This window comes from Carcharhinus amblyrhynchos, chromosome 13 (genome assembly GCF_965287045.1).
Source record: "Carcharhinus amblyrhynchos chromosome 13, sCarAmb.v2.hapA, whole genome shotgun sequence".
Taxonomy (NCBI): domain Eukaryota; kingdom Metazoa; phylum Chordata; class Chondrichthyes; order Carcharhiniformes; family Carcharhinidae; genus Carcharhinus; species Carcharhinus amblyrhynchos.
The window spans coordinates 10,701,618-10,726,209 of NC_137336.1; the positions used below are offsets into that span (position 1 = coordinate 10,701,618).

At 44.3% G+C, this 24,592-nt stretch overlaps 1 protein-coding gene across 2 annotated transcripts in view; it reads right to left on the minus strand.

Moving 5' to 3' along the window:
• The window catches only part of tbc1d9b (TBC1 domain family member 9b), a 55,047-nt gene extending 45,503 nt beyond the window's left edge, over window positions 1-9,544 (minus strand). The window contains exon 1 of one of the 2 annotated variants that reach the window (XM_080201277.1): window positions 9,316-9,544. In XM_080201277.1, the coding sequence (XP_080057403.1) occupies window positions 9,316-9,433 (118 nt within the window). In that variant the 5' untranslated portion in view covers window positions 9,434-9,544. The remainder of the gene's footprint in view (window positions 1-9,315) is intronic. The other variant, XM_080201278.1, reaches the window with a different exon arrangement.
• Between the last annotated feature and the right edge of the window lie 15,048 nt (window positions 9,545-24,592).

Consider the following 24,592-nt stretch of genomic DNA (forward strand, 5'->3'; position numbering starts at 1 on the left):
CAGTTTTAAACAACCCACCGCAACAACAAAATTATGTAGAGGATTGGAGATAGAATCGGTAATCAAACTTGTGGGACACAAAGCAGTCACATTACTGAAACAATCAGGGGTAATAAATGTTTTCTCTGCCAGTGAAACTTACAGCCATAAAATGTCTATGGATTTAAATCCACTTCAGAGACTAGACATAATCGATGGAGACATACCAAGCGCAGTACCAAGGGAGTGCCGCACTGTCAGAGGGTCAGCGCTGAGGGAGTGCCGCACTGTCAGAGGGTCAGCGCTGAGGGAGTGCCGCACTGTCAGAGGGCCGGCGCTGAGGGAGTGCCGCACTGTCAGAGGGCCGGCGCTGAGGGAGTGCCGCACTGTCAGAGGGCCGGCGCTGAGGGAGTGCCGCACTGTCAGAGGATCAGCGCTGAGGGAGTGCCACACTGTCAGAGGGTCAGCACTGAGGGAATGGTGCACTGTCAGAAGGCCAGTACTAAGCGAGTGCTTTGATTTGATTTATTATTGTCACATATATTAGCAATCAGTGAAAAGTATTGTTTTTTGTGCACTATACAGACAAAGCATACCATTCATAGAGAAGAAAATGAGTGCAGAAAGTAGTGTTACAGTCATAGCCAGGGTACAGAGAAAGATCAACTTAGTGCAAGATAGGTCCATTCAGAAGTCTGATGGCACCTGGGAAGAAGCTGTTTTTGAGTGGGTTGGTACATGACCTCAGACTTTTCTATCTTTTTCCCAAACGAAGAAGGTGGAAGAGAGAATGTCTGGGGTGTGTGCGGTCCTTAATTATGCTGGCTGCTACAGTTCAGACAGAGTCAATGGATGGGAGGCTGATTTGAGTGATGGACTGGGCTACTTTCACAACCTTTTGTAGTTTCTTGCGGTCTTGGGCAGAGTAGGAGCCATACCAAGCTGTGATAGAACCAGAAAGAATGCTTTCTATGGTGCATCTGTAAAAGTTGATGAGAGTCGCAGCTGACATGCCAAATTTCCTTAGTTTTCTGAGAAAGTAGAGGCGTTAGTGGGCTTTCTTAACGATAGTGTCAGCATGGGGGGGCTCAGGACAGGTTGTTGGTGATCTGAACACCGAAAAACTTGAAGCTCTTGACCTTTTCTACTTTGTCCCCTTTGATGAATACAGGATCACGTTCTCCTCTACACTTCCTGAAGTTGATGACTCATGTATTGACCTTTGGAAGGGTGCTATTGGACTTGTATCCACCACCCTGTTAGTCACCCTGTTTGTTCATTGCAAATCATAACCACACATTGCATCAAAAAGACTTTCCTCATGTCACCTCTGCTTCTTTTGCCCAACACATTAAATCTGTGCCTGCTGGTTATTGACTTTTCAGCCCACTGGAAACAGTTTCTCTTTATTTACTTCGTTTACATCCTTCCTAATTTTAGCATGTCTATCAAATCCTCGACGTTCTGACGAGACCAACTCCAGCTTCTCCACATAATTGTAGTCCCTCACCCCCTCAGTCCATTCACAAAAGTCTCTTCCCCACCCTGTCCAAAATCTTCACAGCTTTCCTTCCATTATCAGGGCCTCTGTTAATCAATGCGCCCAACAGAATATAGAACTGAATCACAGATCTCCTGACTGCTGCTGACACCAAACGGTTCCTGTGTCAGGCTGTCTCCATAACAACACCACTAAAGTAATTCATTGTGTAGAATCTTTCACAGACTTTGGATGGCATAATTGCAAATGCAGTTTCCATGTGTTTTGTTAAGAATCACTGAAAAAAAAAACAACAGCAAAGGCAGCGATTCAAAAACAGGCTAATTGCTGCTTCACGTCTGTACACCCGGATTAGAGAGATGTGGAGTCCAGGGTTTCCCGAAAGGTTTCTGGAGCCCTATTCTCTGGAAAAAGGCGGGCGGAAGGGAAACCTCGTCGAGGTCTTTATGATTATCAAAGGGTTTGATATGTCAGAGAAGGTGCTTCTGTCTGCAGAGGAGACCAGAAAGCAGGGGCCATAAAATACTCAGCGATAAACTACCTCTAAACCTCCACCATCTCGAAGGAATAGGGAAGCAGATACCTGGGAACACCATCATCTGCAAGTTCCCCTCCAAGCCACTCACCATCCTGACTTGGAAATATATGGGTCTTCCTTCACTGTTACTGGGTCAAAATCCTGGAACTCCCTCCCTAACAGCGCCGTGGGTGTACCTTAACCATAGGAACTGCAGCGGTTCAAGGAAGACAATAAATGCTGGCCTGGCCAAGGATTTCCACATTAATTGAATGAATAAGAAAAACAGAAGCTGGCACACAGAATGACAAATGACCGAGGCCTTTCTGTCTACATAACAATAACCCCACGTACAATGCCTACACTCCGTAATATATTGCAAAATACCCCATCCTTTACATTATAATTTTATTCATGGGGGTGGGGGTGATTGACATCCAACTTTCTGCAATGAACATCAGGCTGGAATACATATATACTGAACAATATCCAACCTTGAGAAAGGGTCTCACTCCAAAACCACTTTCCGCCTTTCAGGACTGCGGTACCACCTTGTTGCATTAGAATATAGCTGGAGTTTGGTAAAACAGGGAGTCTCGAGGAGTACCTCTTTTTTGTGTACCAACCCAAATAAACAAAATCAAATTAATTCAGGAACAACTCAAAAAGAGCAGCTCCCTAAAAGGAGGGGGGGCCACCCAAAATAAAAGACAAAGCAGAAAGGAAACTTAAAACATCAAAATTAAAATGTGATTCTCGGGGTCAATATTACGCCCAGTCCCTGTGGTGCTCAGCTGGCATGTAAGGTGTCAGCTGCGCCCCCGGACACCACACGCTCCCTTTCCAGGTTCACCTGACCACAAATAGAGCTGCAGTAGAGGGGCAGGCAGTCAGGGTGGACAACCCCGTCCATCGCCCCTGCCTGGACTATCGATGGGGAGTCTCAAGGGATAAGTTTTTTAAGAAATAATTTAAGGGCTAATTTCAATGTAAATTCCAGTTTATTCTTTAACTCAGTATTTAATTAGAAGTTTTTTTTTGACTGGGTGAAGTTTAATTGCAGTTTCAAAACAGGAGTTTACAGGCTCTTAGCTGAAATTAGTTAATTAGACAACCGGTTTAATCCCATACCAAAAGCCTTGGATTAGGAGGCCAAAAAAGGAGAACTCCTTCCCTGCTTCATTGGTGCATTAGAGAACAACTGGTCTTTGGCAAAACAGGTAGTTAGGCTTTTGATTTGATTTACTGTTGTCACATACACTGGTATACAGTGAAAAATATTGTTTCTTGTGCACTGTACACACAAGGTGAAATAGAAAGGAAGTAATCAGTCCCTTCCTTTCTGATTGGTGGCACATCTACTCTTTAAAACAAAAGTGTTTGAGAAATTTGGACCATAAAGGAAAAGAGAGACTTTAAGTAACTCTTGCAGTGTAGAGCATTGGAGGTGAGAGAGTGAGCGAGAAACAAGAGAGCAGAACAGTGAGAAAGCTTTGGAAGAAGCAATGCAGTGCACCTTCACTCAGTTTAGAGGTGGAGCTCCTGAGATGTCATGATTCAAAAGGGGCAAGTGGAAGCTGCTGATTAGCTGAGTACAGAGTGAGTATTTATACAATGATCAGTTTTAGTTTGTGAGGTCTTTACTTCGTGGTTTACAGTTTGTAAGGGCGACTTTCTGTAGTAAAATCAAGGGAAGAATTGCCCCTAATGTAATAGACATTATTTGATTTAAGGAATCCTTTGAAAGGTTTAATCCAAAGGGGTAAATCATGGCTCAAAGCTGTGGTTTGCTCCTCTTGCTCTATGTGGGAAGCTGGGCACTGGAGCAGAATGTATGCAGGAGGTGTCTCCAGCTGCAGCTCCTGGATGCCTGAGTTTTGGAACTGGAATGGTGGGACACTAATGCATCTACAAAGATGAGAATATTGTGAATAGCATGTACAGAGGGTATTCACACTCCAGGCTCTGGACTCCACAGGCAGGAAGGGAATGAATGACAAGTAGGCAGGCAGTGCAGGAACCCCGTATGGGTATTCCCATGCAAAACTAATATATACTGGGGGCAACAATAACAGCCCAATTTGTTGCATCATGGTTAGCTCTGCAGCCTGGGAGAGAAGGAGATAATGTGGCAATGTTATAGGGGATTCATTGGTAAGGGGAATAGCTAAGGCATTTTTGTGGCTGCCATTGAGACTCCAGGATACTATGTTGCCTCACTTGTGTTAGGATCAAGGATGTCCCAGAGTCGCTACAGGGGGGAAGGTGAATAGCCAGTGATTGTGGTACACATTGGTACCAACCATGTAAGTGAAAAATAGATGAGGTCCTAAAAGCTGAATATAGGAAGTTAGTTGAAAAGTAGGACCTAAAAGGTCATGATCTCAGGATTGCTACTAGTGCCGGGTGCTGGTCAAGAGCAGAAATAGCAGGATATATCTGGAAAGATGGTGCAGGGGTGAAGGTTTCAGATTTCTGGGGGAGTTGGGACCAGTACAAACTGGGCAGGTTACACCTGGGCAGGACCAGGTCTGATGTCCTAGAGCAAGGGGCCAAACAGCCCACTCCTGTTACTATTTTTTGTGCTCTTACTGCTGCAAGTATAAAAGAACATTATTAACTGGTAGGAACTTGAGTTACTAATGCCTCAATGATCAGGCAGAGCGGCAGTAGCGAAGGAAAGGAAGCAAACCTGCACGCTGGATCGTACTACCTTATGAGATGTTCTGCCACATATGCCAAAGATCTGTGGGTTAGGAATCAGTCTGCTCAGTCACACAAAGACCCACAGCAGAAACTCGCAACCCACAAGTAGACATCATCCTCGAATTGAGGGACAGCTGCCAAAGTCGGCACTTCCTAACATCTTCAACTTTCCTGAATTTCTATATATTCTATTTAATTTGTTTTCGTAACTCACGTATTTTCCCCCGTCGGAGACACTCTCCATCTCCCACTCCATCCACCGCCTCGCCCCTGCGCACCCCAGCTCTGTCTCAGCCCACCCACATCACACCTCCAAACTGTCAGCCCTGTAACTGAACCTTTCTTTCACTGGCTATGTTAACGATCAAATGAGGAACTGCAAATAACCACAGGGCGGGTTAGCAGATGGTTTTCGCTGCGGTTTGAAAAATTGGTTAACTTATCATCTGCTCTCTGCATCCATCTTCCTCAGCCTCCTCCAATCAGACAGCACTGTTTTAACCATTTCCTCCCCCTCAGAGGATTTCTTTGCACAGTACCCACCAGTCTTTTGTCCAAATGACCTATCTTCAAGTCTCACTGGCGAGTTAATTCTGGCTATGCCACTGTGCCGTCATAATCCATCATTTCTCTGCTCGCCCTTATGCGCAGGACAGCAGAGACTTCCAACTGCTTTTTGGGTGGGGAGGGGAAAAGTCAACTATAATGAAGCCATTGTCGAGAAAACTCATCTGGCTCACTAATGTCCTTTAGGGAAGGAAATCTACTGTCCTTACTGGGTCTGGCCTACACAGAATCCTATAGTGCAAAAGGAGGCCATTTGGCCTAATGAGTCTGCACCTACCACAATCCCACTCAGGCCCTATCCCCATAACCCCATGCATTTTACCTGCTAGTCCCCCTGACACCAAGGGGCCAATTAGCGAAGCCAATCCACCTAACCCGCACATCTTTGGACTGTGGAAGGGAACTGGAGCACCCAGAGGAAACCCATGCAGACACAGGGAGAACGCTGTGGCTCCAGAGTCACGTTTTCGCACAATGTGGTTGACTTTCAACTGCCCTCCAAGGGTAACTAGAGTTAGGCAATAAATGCTGGCCAGTCAGCGATGTTCATGCCCCATGAATGAATTTTTTAAAAAAATTGCCCTGGTTCGGAATCACAAAATTCAATGCAAATCCAAACTGAAACCTGTTGTAGGCACAACTCTGGGCTGCCTTGCCCCCTTGCCCAGACAATGCTTTGAACAACTTACATCACATGATACAGAGGTGACAAGCAATAAGTCATCGACAACATCCTCTGAGGTGAAAACTGAAATCAGAAATAGGAATGACATAATGTTTCACAATTGGTCAGGCTCTTATTGAATTAAAGAAATACAGCCTGGACTTAAAATGCTATGATGAAAGATATTTCAACAGACCCATAATCTGCTAACTCACTGTCTAACACATCCTGACAGAGCAAATTCATTCACTATTTTTGAGAGAGTGCATTTCTCAAATATCAGACCAGGAAGACATTTCATTTCTATGGCACCGTTCACAGCCATGACGTAGAGATGCCGGCATTGGACTGAGGTAAACACAGTCAGAAGTCTCACAACACCAGGTGTGTTGGACCTTCCACACACCTGACGAAGGAACACCATTTCCGAAAGCTTGTAAGATTAGTATCAAATAAACTGGTTGGACTCTAACCTGGTGTTGTGAGACTTCTTACCGTTCACAGCCTCAAGTCACCACAAAGTTCTTTACAGCCAGTAAGTGCTTTTGAAGTGTGGCCTTTATTTTACTGTTGGCAATTTGGCAGCCAATTTGCAAACAGAAAGCTCCCACAAACAATGACATAAATGATCAAATAATCTACTTGAATGATACTGATCAACAATACTGACTGAGACACTCTCACATGTTAAAAATGAACAATAAGTGTGAGAAACACCAGCAATGCACATGACACATCTAAGGGAGGCACTAGCTAAAATCTGCCTGTCTTCCTTAGATACAGGGATTCTGTCAAGAGGACTGGAGAACTGCAAATGTTACACCCTTGTTCTAAAAATATTAGAATAGGCCAGTCAGTATAATTACAGTGGTGGAAAAGCTTCTAGGAACGATAGTCATAAGAACATAAGAAGTAGGAGCAGGAGTAGGCCATCTAGTCAGTGAAACAAATAAGTGACTTGAAAAAAGGTGGATTAATTATAGGAAATTTGGCCCAGATTCAAGGGCAAATCATGTTTAAAATTTGATCACGTTTAACAGAGTTGATAGAGGTAGTGGGATTGACGAGGTGTATAGGACTTCCAAAGGGCATTTGATAAACTGCTTCATAATAGGATTGTCGAAGACCATGGAATGCAAGGGATAGCGGCATCGTGGATATGAAATTGGCCAAGACCTGTGGTTTTCGGATTGCACGAAGGTATATAGCAGTTCCCAGGTGTTTAAATTCAGACCAGTGTAGTCCCACTGCAGGAATTGATGGCCACAGAAAGTATGTTCACAACACGGCCAAACAAATGATCAGCCTGTAAATCCACCCAACACACATCATGACAGGCAATAATCACAGAAATTTCCTAGTGAGCCAGAACTTGCAGAAGATAATGGCAGATCACTGCAATGTCTAACCAAACCTAACTATGGACCAACACATGGAAGTCCATGGTCACCGATGCCCTCTTGGGAACATGCTACCTGAAACAGGACAGGGAGACTTTGCTGCAAAGAGCACAATTTCAAAATTTTCAGATGACACAAAACCTGCAAGAATTGAGGAGGATAGTGATAAACTCAAGAGGACATCGGCTGGTGAAATTCTATGCAGAGAAGTGTGAAGCGATGCATTTTGGTAGGGAATATCAGGAATGCCAATATAAAAGATACAATTCTAATGAGTGGCAGAAGCAGAGGGACCTGGGTGCATGTGTACAAATTGCTACTGTAGATTGACAGGGTGGTTATTAAGGTACAGGGGTATCCTGGGCCTTTTTAAATTGAGGGATAACATACAATATGAGCCTGAACTGGAAAATAGTTGTGGGCCACAAACCCTTTGTGATAGGATGTGAAATCTAAAAGGTTGTGAAAAAAAATTTACAGAATGGTTTCAGGGATGAAAGATTTCAGTTAATTGGATAGATTAGAGAAGGTGGTGCTGTCCTCCGTACAGAAGGTTGAAAGGAGCTTTGATCGATATGTTCAAAATCAGGAGGCATCTGGAGAACGTATAACATAGAACACTACAGTACAAACAAGCCCTTCGGCCCACAAGTTGCGCCGATCATATCCCTACTTACTAGGCCTATCTATAACCCTCAATCTCATTAGATCCCATGTACTCATCCAGAAGTCTCTTAAAAGACCCCAGCAAGTTTGCCTCCACCACCACCGACGGCAGCCGATTCCACTCACTCACCACCCTCTGAGTGAAAAAACTTACCCCTGACATCTCCTCTGTACTTACTCCCCAGCACCTTAAACCTGTGTCCTCTCGTAGCGACCATTTCAGCCCTGGGAAATAGCCTCCGAGAATCCACCCTATCTATACCTCTCAACATCTTATAAGCCTCTATCAGGTCGTCTCTCATCCTTCATCTCTCCAGGGAGAAAAGACCAAGCTCCCTATGCCTGTGCCTGAAGGATCAAGTTCAAGGGCACACGGAAATAATGACAAAAGAACCAAGGGCAACTTGAAGAAACATTCTCTTTTTTCCCCCAAAGTGAAGGGTTAGGTTCTGAAATGCAAGGCCTGAGAGTGTGATGGAAGCAGAATCTAGCATCACTTTTAAGAGGAGAATGGGATAATCATCCGAAGAGGGAGATTTTGCAAGACTTCAGGGAAAGGGGGAAGGACAGGGTGAATTACTCTCGCAGCAAGCCAACCCAGACATGACAGGCTGAATGGTCTCCTATTGCGCTGCGACTGTAAAGACCCCTCTGCCCTTCAGAGCTGGCCGTGGGATCATTAATGCCCACCTGAGGGGGGGAGGGGTCAGGTGGATCTTTGGTTCAGCGTGTCATCTGAAAGATGGCACCTCTGACAGTGTAGCACTCCCTGACAAGTGCAGTGAAAGCCATGATGTGGGATGCCGGTGTGAAGTCAAACACAGAGAGGGAGAAAAGTCATGAGCAAAATCTGAGGAATTGTGTACAGGAGAAGCTGCCAGTGGACAGAGGCAATGGTGCAGAACACACTGGATGTACTAGCTATGACGTGGCAGAAACTGTGTATAAATAATGTTCAAATAAATTTAAAAATGACAGATAAAATGCTTGAAAGGAAGGAAAATACTAAAATTTGGAGAAGGATGTGCAGTGAAAACTTCACCCCCCCCATCCAGAACAGATAAAGAAAGTGGGTAAATTTCAGTCATAAATTTGCACTAACTTTACCATAGTTTTTAAACTAAAATGTGTAAACAGCCTCAACCACTGAGGGAAACATTTTTTCCTGACAAAAAGACTCAAGTGTAGCAACACTGAGCAAGCGCCCGCCCACCGCCCTGCGCCTATTGGCTGCCACCGCGGCTCCCCGGGCTGGGATTGGCGGGCGGCGGCTGTCAATCAGGGCGCAGTGCTACCGCTCGGATACATTGCTCACCCGTCAGGCCGCCGCCGCCGCCGTGACCCTTCCGCCGCTGCAGCACGAAGAAAGGGTTGGCCCGCTCCGTTACCCACAGCGCGTTCGCCAGCAGCACCTCCTCGGGACTCAGCCACATGGCAAGCCTCCCCCCCGCCCCCCCGGCGGGTGGGGTGGGCAAACAAGCAGCAGAAGGACACCCCCCTCCCGGTCTCCCCTCCTCCTACCCCCCCCTGGGAGGGGGGGCAATGAATGCAAGCCGGAGACTGGAGCAGCCGCTGCTGCCTATGTGTCTGTCTGTCTGCCTGAGCCCCAGATCCTGGCCGCAGCGAGCAAGGCGGAGACTACACTGTACGCGTGACGCAGGAAAGCCAGCCCAGGGAGGGCTCCTAAAGCTTCCTCCCTCAGTTAACTCACCTCTCCTCCTTCCCCATAGCCATGAAGTGGGGGTGGGGGATTCAAAAACCTTTCTCAAAGAGCTTACTTATTAAAATTTCTTCCATTTGAGCCCCTGTAAATTTTGTTTTTTTTTGGGGGGGGGGGGCAAAGAATCATTTTATTGATGTCCACAATCAGTAGCCACACAGGGAAAATAGAAGGACATTTCCTGACTGCACGGGAACGCAGTAAGAAGTCTCACAACACCCAGGTTAAAGTCCAACAGGTTTATTTGGTAGCGAGCGCCACTAGCTTTCGGGGCTTTGCCCCCTTCGTCAGGAGTGGGGACCCGCATCGCCACATCAGCAATATTCAGAGTGGGGAAATGAATCTTGTTACGAGGGGGCTGTCAATAGATTTCCCCCTGGGCTTTGTGGAAATTGATTCTCCCCTCACTCAAGAAGACGTCACCACCTTGGGACTCAGCAACGTGTTTCTTCCCCCATCGTGGGGTGTTGCGGGACCATGTAGCTGAGTCCCGAAGAGGTGCTTCCTTATTGAGTGAGAGGAGAATCGTGGAATCCCTATAGTGCAGAAGGAGGCCATTCAGCCCTGCTCCGACCACAATCCCAACAAGCCCCTATTCCCCACATAATTACCCTGCTAATCACCAAGGGTCAATTTTAGCATGGCCAATCCACCTAATCCGCACATCTTTGGACTGTGGGAGAAAACTGGAGTACCCGGAGGAAACGTACGCAGACATTGGGAGAATGGGGCAACACGGTGACACAATGGTTAGCACTTCTGCTTCACAGCGCCAGTGACCCAGGTTCAATTTCCGGCTTGGGTCACTGTCTGTGTGGAGTTTGCACATTCTCACCGTGTCTGCATGGGTTTTCTCCGGATGCTCTGGTTTCCTCCCACATTCTGAAAGATACGCTGGTTCGGTGCATTGACCTGAACAGGCACCAGACTGTGGCGACTAGGGGAATTTCACAGTAATTTCATTGCAGTGTTAATGTAAGCCCTTTTTTTGAGACTAATAAATTAACTTTTTTTGATTTTTTTTTATGTGCAAACTCCACATAGACAATGACCTGAGGCTGGAATTGAACCCAGATCTCTGGCACTGAGGCAGCAGTGCTAACCACTGTGCTACCATGCTGCCCCGTTTGATTTGATTTATTATTGTCACATACAGTGAAAAGTATTGTTTCTTGCACACTACACAGACAAAGCATACTGTTCATAAAGGAGAAAGTGTAGAATGTAGTGTTACTGTCATAGCTAGGGTGTAGAGAAAGATCAACTTAATGCGAGGTAGGTCCATTCAAAAGTCTGTTGGCAGCAGGGAAAAAGCTGTTTTTGAATCGGTTGGTATGTGTCCTCAGACTTTTGCATCTCTGTCCCGGTGGAAGAGAGAATGTCCAGGATGCGTGGGATCCTTAATTATGTTGGCTGCTTTTCCGAGGCAGTGGGAAGTGTAGACAGAGTCAACGGGTGGGAGGCTGGTTTGACTGATGGACTGGGCTTCGTTCATAATCCTTTGTAGTTTCTTGCAGAAGACATACCAAGCTGTGATATATCTGGAAAGGATGCTTTCTATGGTGCAGTGGTAAAAGTTGGTGAGAGTCATAGTGGACATGCTGAATTTCCTTAGTTTCTGAGAAAGTAGAGGCGTTGGTGGGCATCTTAACTATAGTATCGGCATGGGGGGTCCAGGACAGGCTGTTGGTGATCTGGACATCTAGAAACTTGAGCTCTGAACCATTTTTACTTTGTTTCCCCTTGACAAGAGCTTGTTCTCCACCAAGCTTCCTGAAGTCAATGACTATATACATCGTTGACATTGAGGGTGAGATTACTGGTGTCGTAACAATTCATCAAATTCTCTATCTCTTGTCCGATGGGAAGTGCTCAGCAGGGATTCTCTTTCAACCATGTTACTCCATCCTGACCATTATTGCGGGTCTTGAGGTGGAGACTAGCTCACCATAAGCTGCAGTCGTGGCCCTTCTCTTTGGTACACAATAAAGGGTGTAGGTGGCTGGAAAACCAGCATTTGGCTGAATTATTACATTGGCAACGAGGATAATTTTTTTCTCTCTCTCTTTCATTCCCGACAGCTTCCATAAGTCAATCTTCTCTGGTAAGAAGAAGCTGTTTAACCTCTTTTTTGGAAAACTCAAGCTGTATGACAGCAGTGGAGAAGACTGGGCCCAATACACTGAGCCCATGCATCACATGTTCGATGTTAACAACATTGAAGGAAATGAGAAACAAAAGATGATATTGTTGACAGCAAGCAGGGCCCTGACTTTCAGTGTGATAGGAAGCCTGACCTATCCACTTGCCCTGACTTGAAACTTTAAATGAGCTAGTAGACTTGGTTTTTAAAAAAACACTATGTGCCAGTGCTCTTTGTCATATTCTAGAGATATCGCTTCAACGAGGCCGGATGAATTTCTGAAGAAGATCTGAAGCTGTGCTTATGAGTTGGTGCTAATGTGCAGACATGGGAATGCAGGGGGATAGAGTCTTAGAGGCAAGATGGAAAGGTGGGCTGTCTTCAGTTGGAGCAATTTCCAAAACAAAATCTTTGAAGGTAAAGACTGCAATCCCACGTGAGGGAGTTCAATGAAATTGGTTGACTCATAAACTGGAATTTTACCACCCAGCCCACCACGGGAATTGGAGTGGGCAAGGGACGGACAATGAGAAGGTCCATTGTTTGGCGGGGGGAGGCGATTTTACTGTTTAGAGAGGAGGAAAATCACACTCATAGTGCTTACTGACATCTGAGTGGATTGTGGAGAAATCTGTTTTAGTTGCATCTGCCATTTATAGTGCAATGCAGTGTGTTCAATCACAGTGTGCCAGTTAATTTACATATACATATTAACCCCGAGTGCTAGGGTTTAAGACAGACATTGTACATTGTTTGATTTTCTGATCTCGTAAAATAAAGTTTATTTTTATTCATTCAAATCCTGTGCAGTCTTGTGGTTTTTTTTGTTTGTAAACGCATTCATGGGATGTGGGCATCACTGGTTAGGCCAGCATTTATTACCCATCCCTAACTGTCCTTGAGAAAGTGTCACCCCAGTCCATCTGGTGTAGAATATACACAGTGCTGTGAGGAAGGGAGTTGCAGGATTTTGACCCAGTGACAGTGAAGGAACAGTGATATATTTCCAAGGCGGGATGATGAGTGGTTTGGTGGGCAGCTTCTAGGTGATGGTATTCCCAGGTATCTGCTGCCTTTGTCCTTCTAGGTAGCAGTCATGGGTTTAGAAGGTGCTGTTTAAGGAGGTTTGGTGAGTTGCTGCAGTGCATCTTGCAGATGATACACATTCTGCCACAGTGCATTGGTGGGGGAAGGAAGAGCATTTGTAAAAAGAGTATCAATCAAGCAGACTGCTTCGCCCTGATTGGTTTAAGTTTATTTATTAGTGTCACAAGTAGACTTACATTAACACTGCAATGAAGTTACTGTGAAAATCACCTTGTCGTCATGCGCCAGCATCAGTTCAGGTACACTGAGGGAGAATTTAGCATGGCCAATGTACCTAATCGGCATGTCTTTTGGATTGTGGCTGGAAACTGGAGCACCTGAAGGAAACCCATGCAGACACGGGGAGAACCTGCAGACTCCACACAGGCAATGACCTAAGCCAGGAATTGAACCCAGGTCCCTGGAGCTGTGAAGCAGCAGTGTTACCACTGTGCCATTGTGCTGCCCAGTTGCTCAGAGCTATAGAGGAGGAGATGGTGAAATAGCCTGTTCTGTTTAGTCCATGTTATTTCAATAATGCGGAAATTTGCAAGCAACTGCTGAAGAAGAGAAAACGTGTGTAGATTTTTGCCCACGAGCAGATCAGTCTCCTTCTGGACCCCATCTAATTTCCATTCCATTGATTTCAACAGAATAAACATGTTGGTCTCCTCACCACCTCCCACTGACCCAGTTTGGCAGCTTCTGTCCTTTAGGGCTCAGCCTGTGGTGGTACAACTGAGACACTCTTGGTAATAGACATTGAAGTTGACCACCCTCCGTGCTTCTCTTCAAGTGGTGTTCGACATGGAGTACTGATTCAGGTGGTGGGGAGGCGGGGAAGGGGTGGGAAACGGTACATGTTAGTTAACACAAGGTTTCCTTGTCCATGTTTGACCTGATGCCAACACTTTGTGGGTCTGGCATAAATGTTGAGGACTCTGTAAAGTCCTAGCTACGTTAGTGGTTATGGATTTTAAGCAAAAAGAAAAGATGTGGCTTGCACAAAGATTCAAGCTAACAACAAGATATATTCTAGAACTTCTTGCCTTTACAGAGTACAAACTGAATCTAAGAGCAGGAGCCTGTGAAACACCGTAATGACATCACCATTAAGTCATGTGATCAGTTGTTGAAGCAGTCTGCAATCACTCAAATATATACTATACCTTCCCCTTTATTTCTGTGGTCATGATAACAAATTACTACGATGTCAATAATATACTATACACAGTACCCTGCACCATTAATCAATGTACACAGTCAACAGGGAAGTCGATAAGAGGAAGTCTAATGCTCGTTGATTGCATATGATATTGTGGTATTTCGGTGTGCATGACCCTAGACGTATGATTTGGAACTTCAGGAGACACTTTTGGAACAAATTCGGCATCATTTTCACCTGGTACAGTAGCAAAGACACAATCATCAGGCAACTCAGATTCAACGAAGTCTTCTGTAGTAGTATTCACAACACTAGGAACTAAGGAAGTTGATACTTCTGGAGATGATTCTAAGAAGTCATTTAGAGATGACAACAATTGAACAGCTTCAGTTTGAACTGTGCAACAAATTGGACCTGTTTTTGCAAAAAGTATGGCTGATACCCATTTCTGACTGGTGGAATAATTATCTGCTAACACCCTATCTCCTTGTTGAAATGAGTGGTGCTTTACCCTCACTATTCAGCTAACAGCTTGAGATAGCTGTTGATTTTCTATCATTTCTGGAGGTAATAACTGCCCCTTTACCACCTCACTGTCCAAGACCCCAAACACTCTTTACAGGTGACGCAGTATTTCACTTGCACCTCCTTCAATTGTATTTGCTGCTCTCAGTGCAGTCTCTTCCACATAGGGAGACTAAATGCGAACTGGGCGACCACTTTGCGGAACATCTTCACTCAGTCCGCAAGCACGACCACTATATTCATTTTGCTTGCTGTTTCAGTTCACTATCTTGCTATCATGCCCACATGTCTGTCTTTGGCGTTCTGTAATGCTCCAGTGAAGCCCAACACAAACTGGAGGAACAACTCATTTTCTGATTAGACCTCCTGAACTTGGTCTATTAGACTGTGAACGTTCTCCTCTGTCTTGACCCTTTTTTTTGTCCCAGTGTAAACCCTCTCACCCCACAGGGCCATCTGTCACTTGTTCTGTAGTTTTACTTTAACTGGGCACTGACCTTTGTTTTCCAATTAACACACTGTGCTACCATACCTGTATGCCATCGTCAGCAGCTTCTTTAGTCCTTAATGCTACCATTTACACTCACTTTGTCTTTTGTCCATCACATCTTTGTCGATCTTTCCTTAGCTCCGACCTAAACCTGACCTTTAATTCTGCTCCCCTTTCTCCATCCCTCTCTCCAGCTATATAGTTAATCAGATTTGTGGTGGTTTTAACTCATATTGGCAGATTATTAGCCCAGACCACTAGGTTTACAAGTTCAGTAACACAATTACTATGTTACCAAACTTCTATAGTGAAACTTGCAGGAATATCTCTATCTAGATGCCTATTAACATAGAGAATTGAATCCTCAGACATGCCAAAATCAATTATTACTGGCAAAAATATACTTAGAAAAAGTGTGGATTTCTGCAGCTGTTTCCTCATTACTAAATTTCACACTGCCAGTAATGGATTTTTATGTGTTGCAATTAATGTAAGCAAGTCTGTTAAGACATTTGAAATGGGTGTGAATCATCTGTCTAAGATAATGGCGCAATAACCAAAGCGTTGCCTTTAAATCTTTTTGCTAAAGTAATGTTTCCACTTCTGGTTGGAGGTATTCCTCTTTGGTGTGAGAATTTCCTCCTCCTCTTTTCAGACGGCATTGATGATGACCATGGATTTTGTCTATTATTATGTTTGGAGAAGTACTGCTATGGTTTGCTAATGTCTCCCGCAATAACACTGACCAGGAAATCACCTCATCTTCTCTACCACCTGCCATCAGATGTATTGGAAGATTTTATGGGCTGTTAATCTACCTGTTTAACCAAGTTTTGTACACACCTTGCATGGCCATCAAGTTCTGAAGTAAGACTTAGAACATAGAACATTACAGCACAGTACAGGCCCTTCGGCCCTCGATGTTGCGCCGACCAGTGGAACCAATATAATGACCCTCTAACCTAAACTATTCCAATGTTATCCATATCTATCCACTGACCATTTGAACGCCCTTAAAGTTGGCGAGTCCACAACTGCTGCAGGCAGGGCATTCCACGCCCTTACTACTCTCTGAGTAAAGAACCTACCTCTGACATCCGTCCTATAATTACCACCCCTTAATTTAAAGCTATACTATAGAACATAGAACACTACAGCACAAACAGGCCCTTCGGCCCACGAGTTGCGCCAATCACATCAACACCTACCAATCCATAGATCTATCTATAACCCCCAATCCCATTAAATCCCATATACTCATCCAGAAGTCTTTTAAAAGACCCCAGCGAGTTCGCCTCTGTCCCCTCGTGTTAGCCATCGCCATCCGAGGAAAAAGGCTCTCACTGTCCACCCTATCTAATCCTCTGATCATCTTGTCTGCCTCAATTAGGCCACCTCTTAACCTTCTTCTCTCTAACGAAAACAACCTCAAGTCCCTCAGCCTTTCTTCATAAGACCTTCCCACCACACCAGGCAGCATCCTGGTAAACCCTTCACCCTTTCCAATGCTTCCACATCTTATAATGCGGCAACCAGAACTGTACGCAATACTCCAAGTGCGGCCGCACCAGAGTTTTGTACAGTTGCAACATGATCTCACAGCTCCGAAATTCAATCCCTCTACCAATAAAAGCTAACACACCTTCTTAACAACCTTATCAACCTGACTTAAACCCGGACCCTATGACACAGGAGGTAGGAATCTCTACCACTATGCCAGAAGACCTCTTCACAATCTCCTACCATTACCAATACTGTATAATGGCGCGTCCCCTCAATTTGAGCATCCTTGCTCATGGTTTCATGCCAGCATCTGTTAAGTATGAAAATCCTGCAGGCGGATTAAGACATTGTGCTACCATACTGTGCAAGCTGGGAGTGCAAAGAGCTCTATCTTACTCTTGGATTGTCAGCAGGTTTGTCTGGGAGTTTCCCATTCGGGTGACTCTTGTAAGGATTAAGCGGAGGGCACTGTTCACCAGTTAGGACAGGAACCTACAGCTAGCCAAAACTGCATGAGCCATGAGCGGGAAACAATTTCAGCCACCAACAAAACAAAAGGTACAGAATGGGCAGTCAGTCAGCAAAGCTTAAAGTGCAATGTTACCGATGTGGAAGTAACCACACTCATGGATCATGATGGTTTAAGGAGACTGAGTGTTTTTATTGTCACAAAAGAGGACATCTCATAAAGCGATGCAGAATGAAGTAATTGATCAAGCAAAGTATTTCAACAATGCAATATGGAAGAACCTAGTACCAATGATCCTGGTATTCACTCTCTGCAAACAGATAAGATAGATCCTATAATTGGATAAAAGCAAATTACTGTGGATGCTGGAATTTGAAACCAAAAGGAAAAAAATGCTGAAAAATCTCAGCAGATTTGGCAGCATCCGTTTTGACAAATTGTCTCCTGGACTCAAAATGTCAGTTGTTTTCTCTCCTTACAGGTGCTGCCAGACCTGCTGAGATTTTCCAGCATTCTCTCTTTAGATCCTATAACTGTCAGGCTGTGGGTAAATAAGTGGCCTGTTAAAATGGCAGTGGATTCAGGGATCCCAGTCACTGATGCACAAACACAGTACCTAAGAGAGGGAATCGAACCACTGAACCTGAAGAACACGTCTGCCAAGTTGGAGACATATACACCAGAAACAACAAAAATAAAAGGCAGCACAATGGTACCTGTAAGCTATGGACAACAATCTACCCAACCCCCAGTGACAATAGTGATGGGTGAAGGACCAAACATTATCGGCCACGATTGGCTTAAAGAAATCAAGTTGAATTGGGCCAATATTTTTCAAATGCTGTAAGGGGAACTGCCTGAACTGATAAGAAAATACAAGAGTGTCTTGTGATGCAGTGGACAAAATCCAAGAGATACACGATGAGACTTGTATGGATTCAAAGGCGACTTCCTGATTTTGTTTCATGGCAAGACAGGTACCATATGCCTGACAAGAGAAAGTGGATACTGAGTTAAACAGGTTGAAAGAACTAGGCATTTTCCAGGCTGTTCAGTTCTCAACGGACAGCACCTATACTTCCCGTCTTGAATCTGGACGAGACCATTGCATTTACGATGATTATGAGGTAAGTTAATCAGTCTACCAGGCTGGATAAATAGCCAGTCCCAAGATTTGAAGACCTGTGTGCAAAGCTGGCAGGAATCACATGTACTTTGATGTCCTTATAACTGGATTGACAGAGGCTGAGTTTCTCCCCATGTCTGTGTGGGTTTCCTCTGGGTGCTTCGGTTTTCTCCCACAGTCCAAACGGGTTAGGTTATTGGCCATGCTAAATTGACCCTGGTGTCAGGGAGATTAGCAGGGCAAATGTGTGGGGTTACGGGAATAAGGACTTGGTGGGATTGCAGTCAGTCCAGACTCAAAGAAATGAATGGCTCATTCTGCAGGGTTTTTATGATTCTATGGTGATTCAAACTTAAAACAGTTGTTAAAGGGATTTCAGGAGGCTGGAGTTCACCTCGAAAGAGAAGCGCACCTTTGAAGCCACTGAGGTTTCCTATCTGGAACATCATGTAGATGTACAAGGATTAGACCCCAAGGAAGATGGTGATAAAGAAGGTGCCTGCCCCAATAACACAACCGAACTCCAATTTTTGGGGATGGTAAACTACTATGGATTTTTTTTTTCACCAAAGCTAACAACGGTATTGCCCCTGGCCCCTCTCCCAGGCAGAAGCTTTCAACGCAGCAAAGCAATTGCTTCATTTCTCAAACCTATGAGTAACTTCCAACTATTTTGAATGACTGGCACTGGTATTGGTATTGCCTCTCCATATGGTGTTGATATGGTTTTATTCCATGAGATGGATGACGGCTTGGAAAGGCTCATGAGGTACGTGTCATGAACCCTCTGAGGCCGAAAAAGGCTGCTCATAAATTGAGAAGTGTAATATTCTAATTATGTTAGGGGTTGTGGGTTTTAAACAGAAAGAAAAATGTGTGATTTGCACACATAGGGCCCGATTTTATCATCGCGTTGAGCCTGTTTCGGGCGCGAGAACTTGATAAAGTGCAGCCATTAACGCAATCCACAAACGGCCACAGTCTGAATTGTGCCCAAAACAGGCACCACGGCGATTTAAATGCATTTAAATTGAATTAAATGAACTGCCCACTCAACTTTACCAGCATTTTCCCCTTTACCCTTCCGTCCACGCGTCCAGATTCGGCACGAAACAGACATGCTCGGCCAGAGGTCTGTTTCGGGCGCTCCAGCTTCTGAAGAGGTAAGTTCGGAGCTTCCAACGGCTCTCTGACTCAGATCGGTAGTGGGAGCAGAGGGGGGGAGGGAGGGAGGGAGGCGGGTCAGTTGTATCTCTGGTGTGGGGGGGGGAGGGAAGAGGGAGACCCAATCATTCTCTGATGAGGGGAGGAGGGGGCAGCGGGGGCCCGATCGTTCTCTGGGGGTGGTGCGAGAGTTAATTCTATCCCATCGCATTTCTAATTCTGATCATTCCTGTTATAAATGCTACTTAAATTATATTTCACTTGCCATGAATGTTGTTTTTCCCCCCTACACTAGCAAGTTCAGAAGAAGTAGAAATGATCTTATTACCATTTCCCAAATGATCTTCTAAACTTATAAATGCAGTTCTTAGAATTTACTGCAAGTCGGTTGTTGCTAAACACAATTCCAAAGGTTGTCGAATCAAGCAATGGTTATTTGTACACGCACCTACACGTTTCATTATACAGCTTTAATAAAGGCCTGGATATGTGCCTGGGTGGATTTTGCGTGTACAGGCAGCAGAGAGAAGGGATTCCACAGCTTTAATAGTTTACTTAATGAGTGAAACTGTCGAAGTACTCAGCTGTGAGTATGTGAAATGTACTGTGAGGGAGGTCAGATGGTGGGTGGGAGTGGGGGAGCCCGCTGTTCAATAATTGTGGGAGATTGGTGGGGAGGAAAGGGTGCAGGGGTCGTAATCGGTCTGGGCAACAGGGGAGGGGGTGGTGGATAAGGGGGACAGTTATGTTGTGGGAGTGGGGCGATGTCTGTGGGTGACCATCACTCTTTTTGCTCCCTGGCCGCTTTATCCACTTTTTGTGGCCCGGGAGCGACAGGGTCGCGTTTTTCAAACTCGTTTCACCGCGCATGCGCAGTTCAAAGCTCTGATCGTTTCGGATGCAACAACCTTACGACGTCTTCAAATAACAAAGAACAAAGAACAAACAGTACAGCATAGTAACAGGCCCTTCGGCTCTCCAAGTGTGCGCCGATCACATTGTCCTATCTAGACCAACTGCCTCTATCCCTCATCTGTTTTCATGTGTCTATCCAGATAAGTCTTAAATGTCACTAATGTACCTGCCTCACCCACCTCACCTGGCAGTGCATTCCAGGCCCCCCACTACTCTGTGTCAAAAGAAAACTTCCCCCGCACATCTCCACAGAATCCTTTCCTCTCTCACCTTGAACTTGTGCCCCCTTGTAATTGTCATTTCTGCCCTGGGAAAAAGTTTCCAACTGTTCACCCTACCTATACCCCTCATAATTTTATAAACTTCTATCAGGTCGCCGCTCAGTCTTTGTCTTTCCAGGGAGAACAATCCCAGTTTATTCAATCTCTGCTTATAGCTAATACCCTCCATACCAGGCAACATCCTGGTCACATTTTCTGTACTCTCTCCAGAGTATCTACATCCTTCTGGTAGTGTGGTGACCAGAATTGGACACAGGATTCCAAATGTGGTCTAACCAATGTTTTATATAACTGTAAGAATTTTCAACTTTTATACTTGATGCCCCTTCTGATGAAAGCAAGCATGCCATATGCTTTCTTCACTTTTTTCCACCTGTGCTGCCAATTTTAAGGATCTGTGGACCTGCATGCCCAGATCTCTGTGTGTCTAAGCCCCTGGTAGTTCTTCTATTTATTTTATAGCTCCCACCTGAACTGGACCTATCAAAATGCGTCACTTCACATTTATCCAAATTAAATTCCATCTGCCATTTCTCCACCCAATTTTTCAGCCTATCTATATCCTTGTTTGGAGTCTCTGACAATCTTCAGCACTTTCTGCAACTCCAGCAATCTTAAAATTGCTAATCAAACCAGCTATGTTTTCTTCCAAGTCATCTATATATATTACAAACAGCAGAAGTCCCAGCACTGATGGCTGCAGAATATCACTAGTTACAGACCTCCATTCAGAAGAACACCCTTCCACCACTACCTTCTTCAGAGGAATGGTTTTGTGTCAGGAAAGATAAATGTGATTTCTTCCAGAAATCTATCCAATATCCAGGCAAAGGTTTACACTAAGCACTTAAGAAGATAGAAGCTATCATGGATGTTCCACGACTTAAGGGGACGAATAGCCGTTTTAATGATCATACTGTGTGAAAGGGTTAAAATTTGCAGTTGAGCAGAGAAAGCGCGCACACAGTTTAACTGCAGGGGAGTACACCAGGACAGCAAACTGTGGGCTGTTAGTTCTCTGGCAGAAATCTCGCGATGAAACAAAGACAGCATGGTCAAGCAACAGAAAAAACCCAGGAAAACTCTGCAGTGTAGGTCTATTTAGCTATCCATGGCTCAGTCTGAGAGAATTCATTAAATCAGACATCTGGACATGGGAGAGGTAATTGTTACCTTCAAACCCAGACACAAGCTTGGATGTTGAGGACAATTTGCAACGATGACAAATGAGGTCTGATAACATGATCAAACCTTTACGCTGAATGGATATTATAATTATGCAGGCGTGCAATGGTTGTGACTGGTTTTTAACATTTGTATCTTTTGCATGATGTAACCCCAATCAGTTATTGTAAGTGGTTAGGGATAACTCCTGTACTTCGGTATATGTTAATTACTTGTAATTGAATCTGGGAGAATAGCTGCTTGTAAAAACCTATATTCAGAACCCTGGCTGACCACTAGCTGGCATGCTTGAGTCATTGCTGTAGCTTGAATAATATTCTTAACTTTGAGATTTGATTTGGCTGCTTAAAGGGAACAGTTACGACAACCAACAAATGTAACACAACTGAGATTGTTCCCAGGATTAATAAACTATTATGGGAAGCCTGTCTCAAACTTAGCAACCTCAATTAAATCACGATGTAGCTTTTTATGCTCTAAACAAGCATGGTAACGGACACTAGATTGCAAAAAAGCTTACAACACAACCAAAGAAACATTGAAAAAGTCAGAAGCATTGGTGTATTTCAACCCAAAGTTGCCACGATTACTTGCCTGTGATGCATCGCCACACAGAGCTAGAACGGTGGTGTCACACATACTACCTTCTGGGGAAGAAAGACCAGTAGCTTTTGCATCGTGTACCTATTAAGTGCTGAAACAAACTATGCACAATTGAAAAAGGAAGCATTGAGCATTATTTTTGGATGAAGAAAGTTCTATCAATACCTTTATTGTCATCACTTCACATTGTTGATGGACCAGCAACCCTTAACCACCTTCAGGCTGTACAAAAGGTATTCAATCACTCGCTGCATGTGGAATTCAGCAATGGCTGTTAATACCATCAGCACATTTGTACAAAATCAATTATTGTCAATTTGAAAGCCGTGCAGATGCATTGTCACATTTATCTTAACCTGCTGGCATGTGCCACCAAGTAGTATTTCCAATATCTTTTACTTTTCACACATAGACATCCCAGTGATTGCTGCATAATTCTAACAAGTGTTAAAGCCATATGTTTCAGAAAATGATAGTTGACAGTACAGTATGGATGCCATTTGTAAAGGATGAGAGTAATAATTCTCCAAACATGTGACAAAAGAGTTTTGAAACAATTGCTTGAAGGACATCTAGATGTAGTCAGAGCGAAAGAACTGGTGAGAAGTTACTTTTGATGGCTTGGACTTGATGTCCAAAGTGAAGAAAAAGCTGGACAATGTCAGTCATGTGTGTGGATCAGGAACATACCACCATTGTTCTCATTGCATCTATGGGTATGACCTAAAATGCCTCAGTAACATTTATCCATAGGCTTTGTGGGTCCATTCAAAGGACGTGCGTTCATGGTTGTCACTGATGTCCACTCGAAGTGGTCATGATGAAATCCCCCACTGCTGAACAAACCATTGAAAAGCTCAATGAGATCTTCACCAGATTTGAGAAACCAGAACAACTTTGATAATGGGCCACAATTCATAAGAGACAGTCATACATTCCAAGGTGGAAACATCTACTACAAATCCTGAGGGTATCTCCAAGTTCAAGGACAATCAGATTCTGGAAGTGTGCAGGCATCAGCATGGATTCAGTGCTCCCCAGATCTCCTTTCCTATTAACTCTATTATAATTATTGTGTTACGATAACGTGTTTGCCAATGCACATGTAAGTTTTCTGATGACTATGTAAGGATATTGTTGTTATTCATTGTTATAGGACTTTTGAAGGGTGAGGAATGTTATATATCAGAGTTAGTGTGTGTTGTGTGGTCCCTTTAAGGGGTTGGTCATGTGGCAGTCTGTGATGTCAATGGCTATTTTGCAGGTTTTATTCAGTCTAGAACCAGTCACTGGGTAAACAGCTAACCAATAACCTGTTCTGTCGTTACACCCAAATCACCCGTGCTACTGATTTCTGTTCTTTTATCCTGCAACAACTGCTGCAAATATGAAATCATTGACCTGTGAAATGCATACTTAGATGTGATTCTGGACCAAGGATGGGTAGGAATTTAAGATGGAATCAATGTCTTTCTGCGGACTTGGCAAATGCTCTTGATATGCTTCACACTTCTTGATGATGACTTCAATGTCATTGATTCCACCTAGCCAATAGATTGTCTCTCCTGCCAGTCTTCTTAGTCAATTTATGCCCACGCGTGAGTGATGAAGTTGAAAAGTATCAGGTTATAAAGATTTCAGTATGATGATCTGCCTGCCCTAAAAAATGACTCCTTGGGAGATGCTTAGTTCATCACAAAAAGGATAAAATGGTTTCATATGTTTGTGGACATGTTAAATTGAATCAGACCATCCTTCAATGATGGTTTTCTAGTTTCTTTAGTGTAAAATTGTTTGCCGTTTTGTAGCTGCTGACACTTGCATTGCACAAAATGTTTAAGATATGTTGCAATCTTGGTGGTGCACTATTCAATGGTTTTAGCCCAATCATCTCCATTGGCTCACAGTTGGTCTCTATCACAAATCTCTCACCGAATAGATAGGTATCCAAAAGTGGCGGCAGAGGATCATTCTGGGAGACGTCAGCTCAGCCCCCATGACTGAATAGTGGGGTGTGGAAAACCCCCCAGAGAAAAACAGGAGAAGAGCATCCAATAGATGCAGCAGAGGAGCATTCTGGGATAACTCAGTTTGGTCACTGCGACTGAACAGTGGGTCATGGAAGAACCCCTCCCAGTGATCAACAGGAAGAAGAACATCCAACAGAAGCAGTGCTGGAGCATTCATAGAATCATAGAGGTTCACAGAATGAAAACA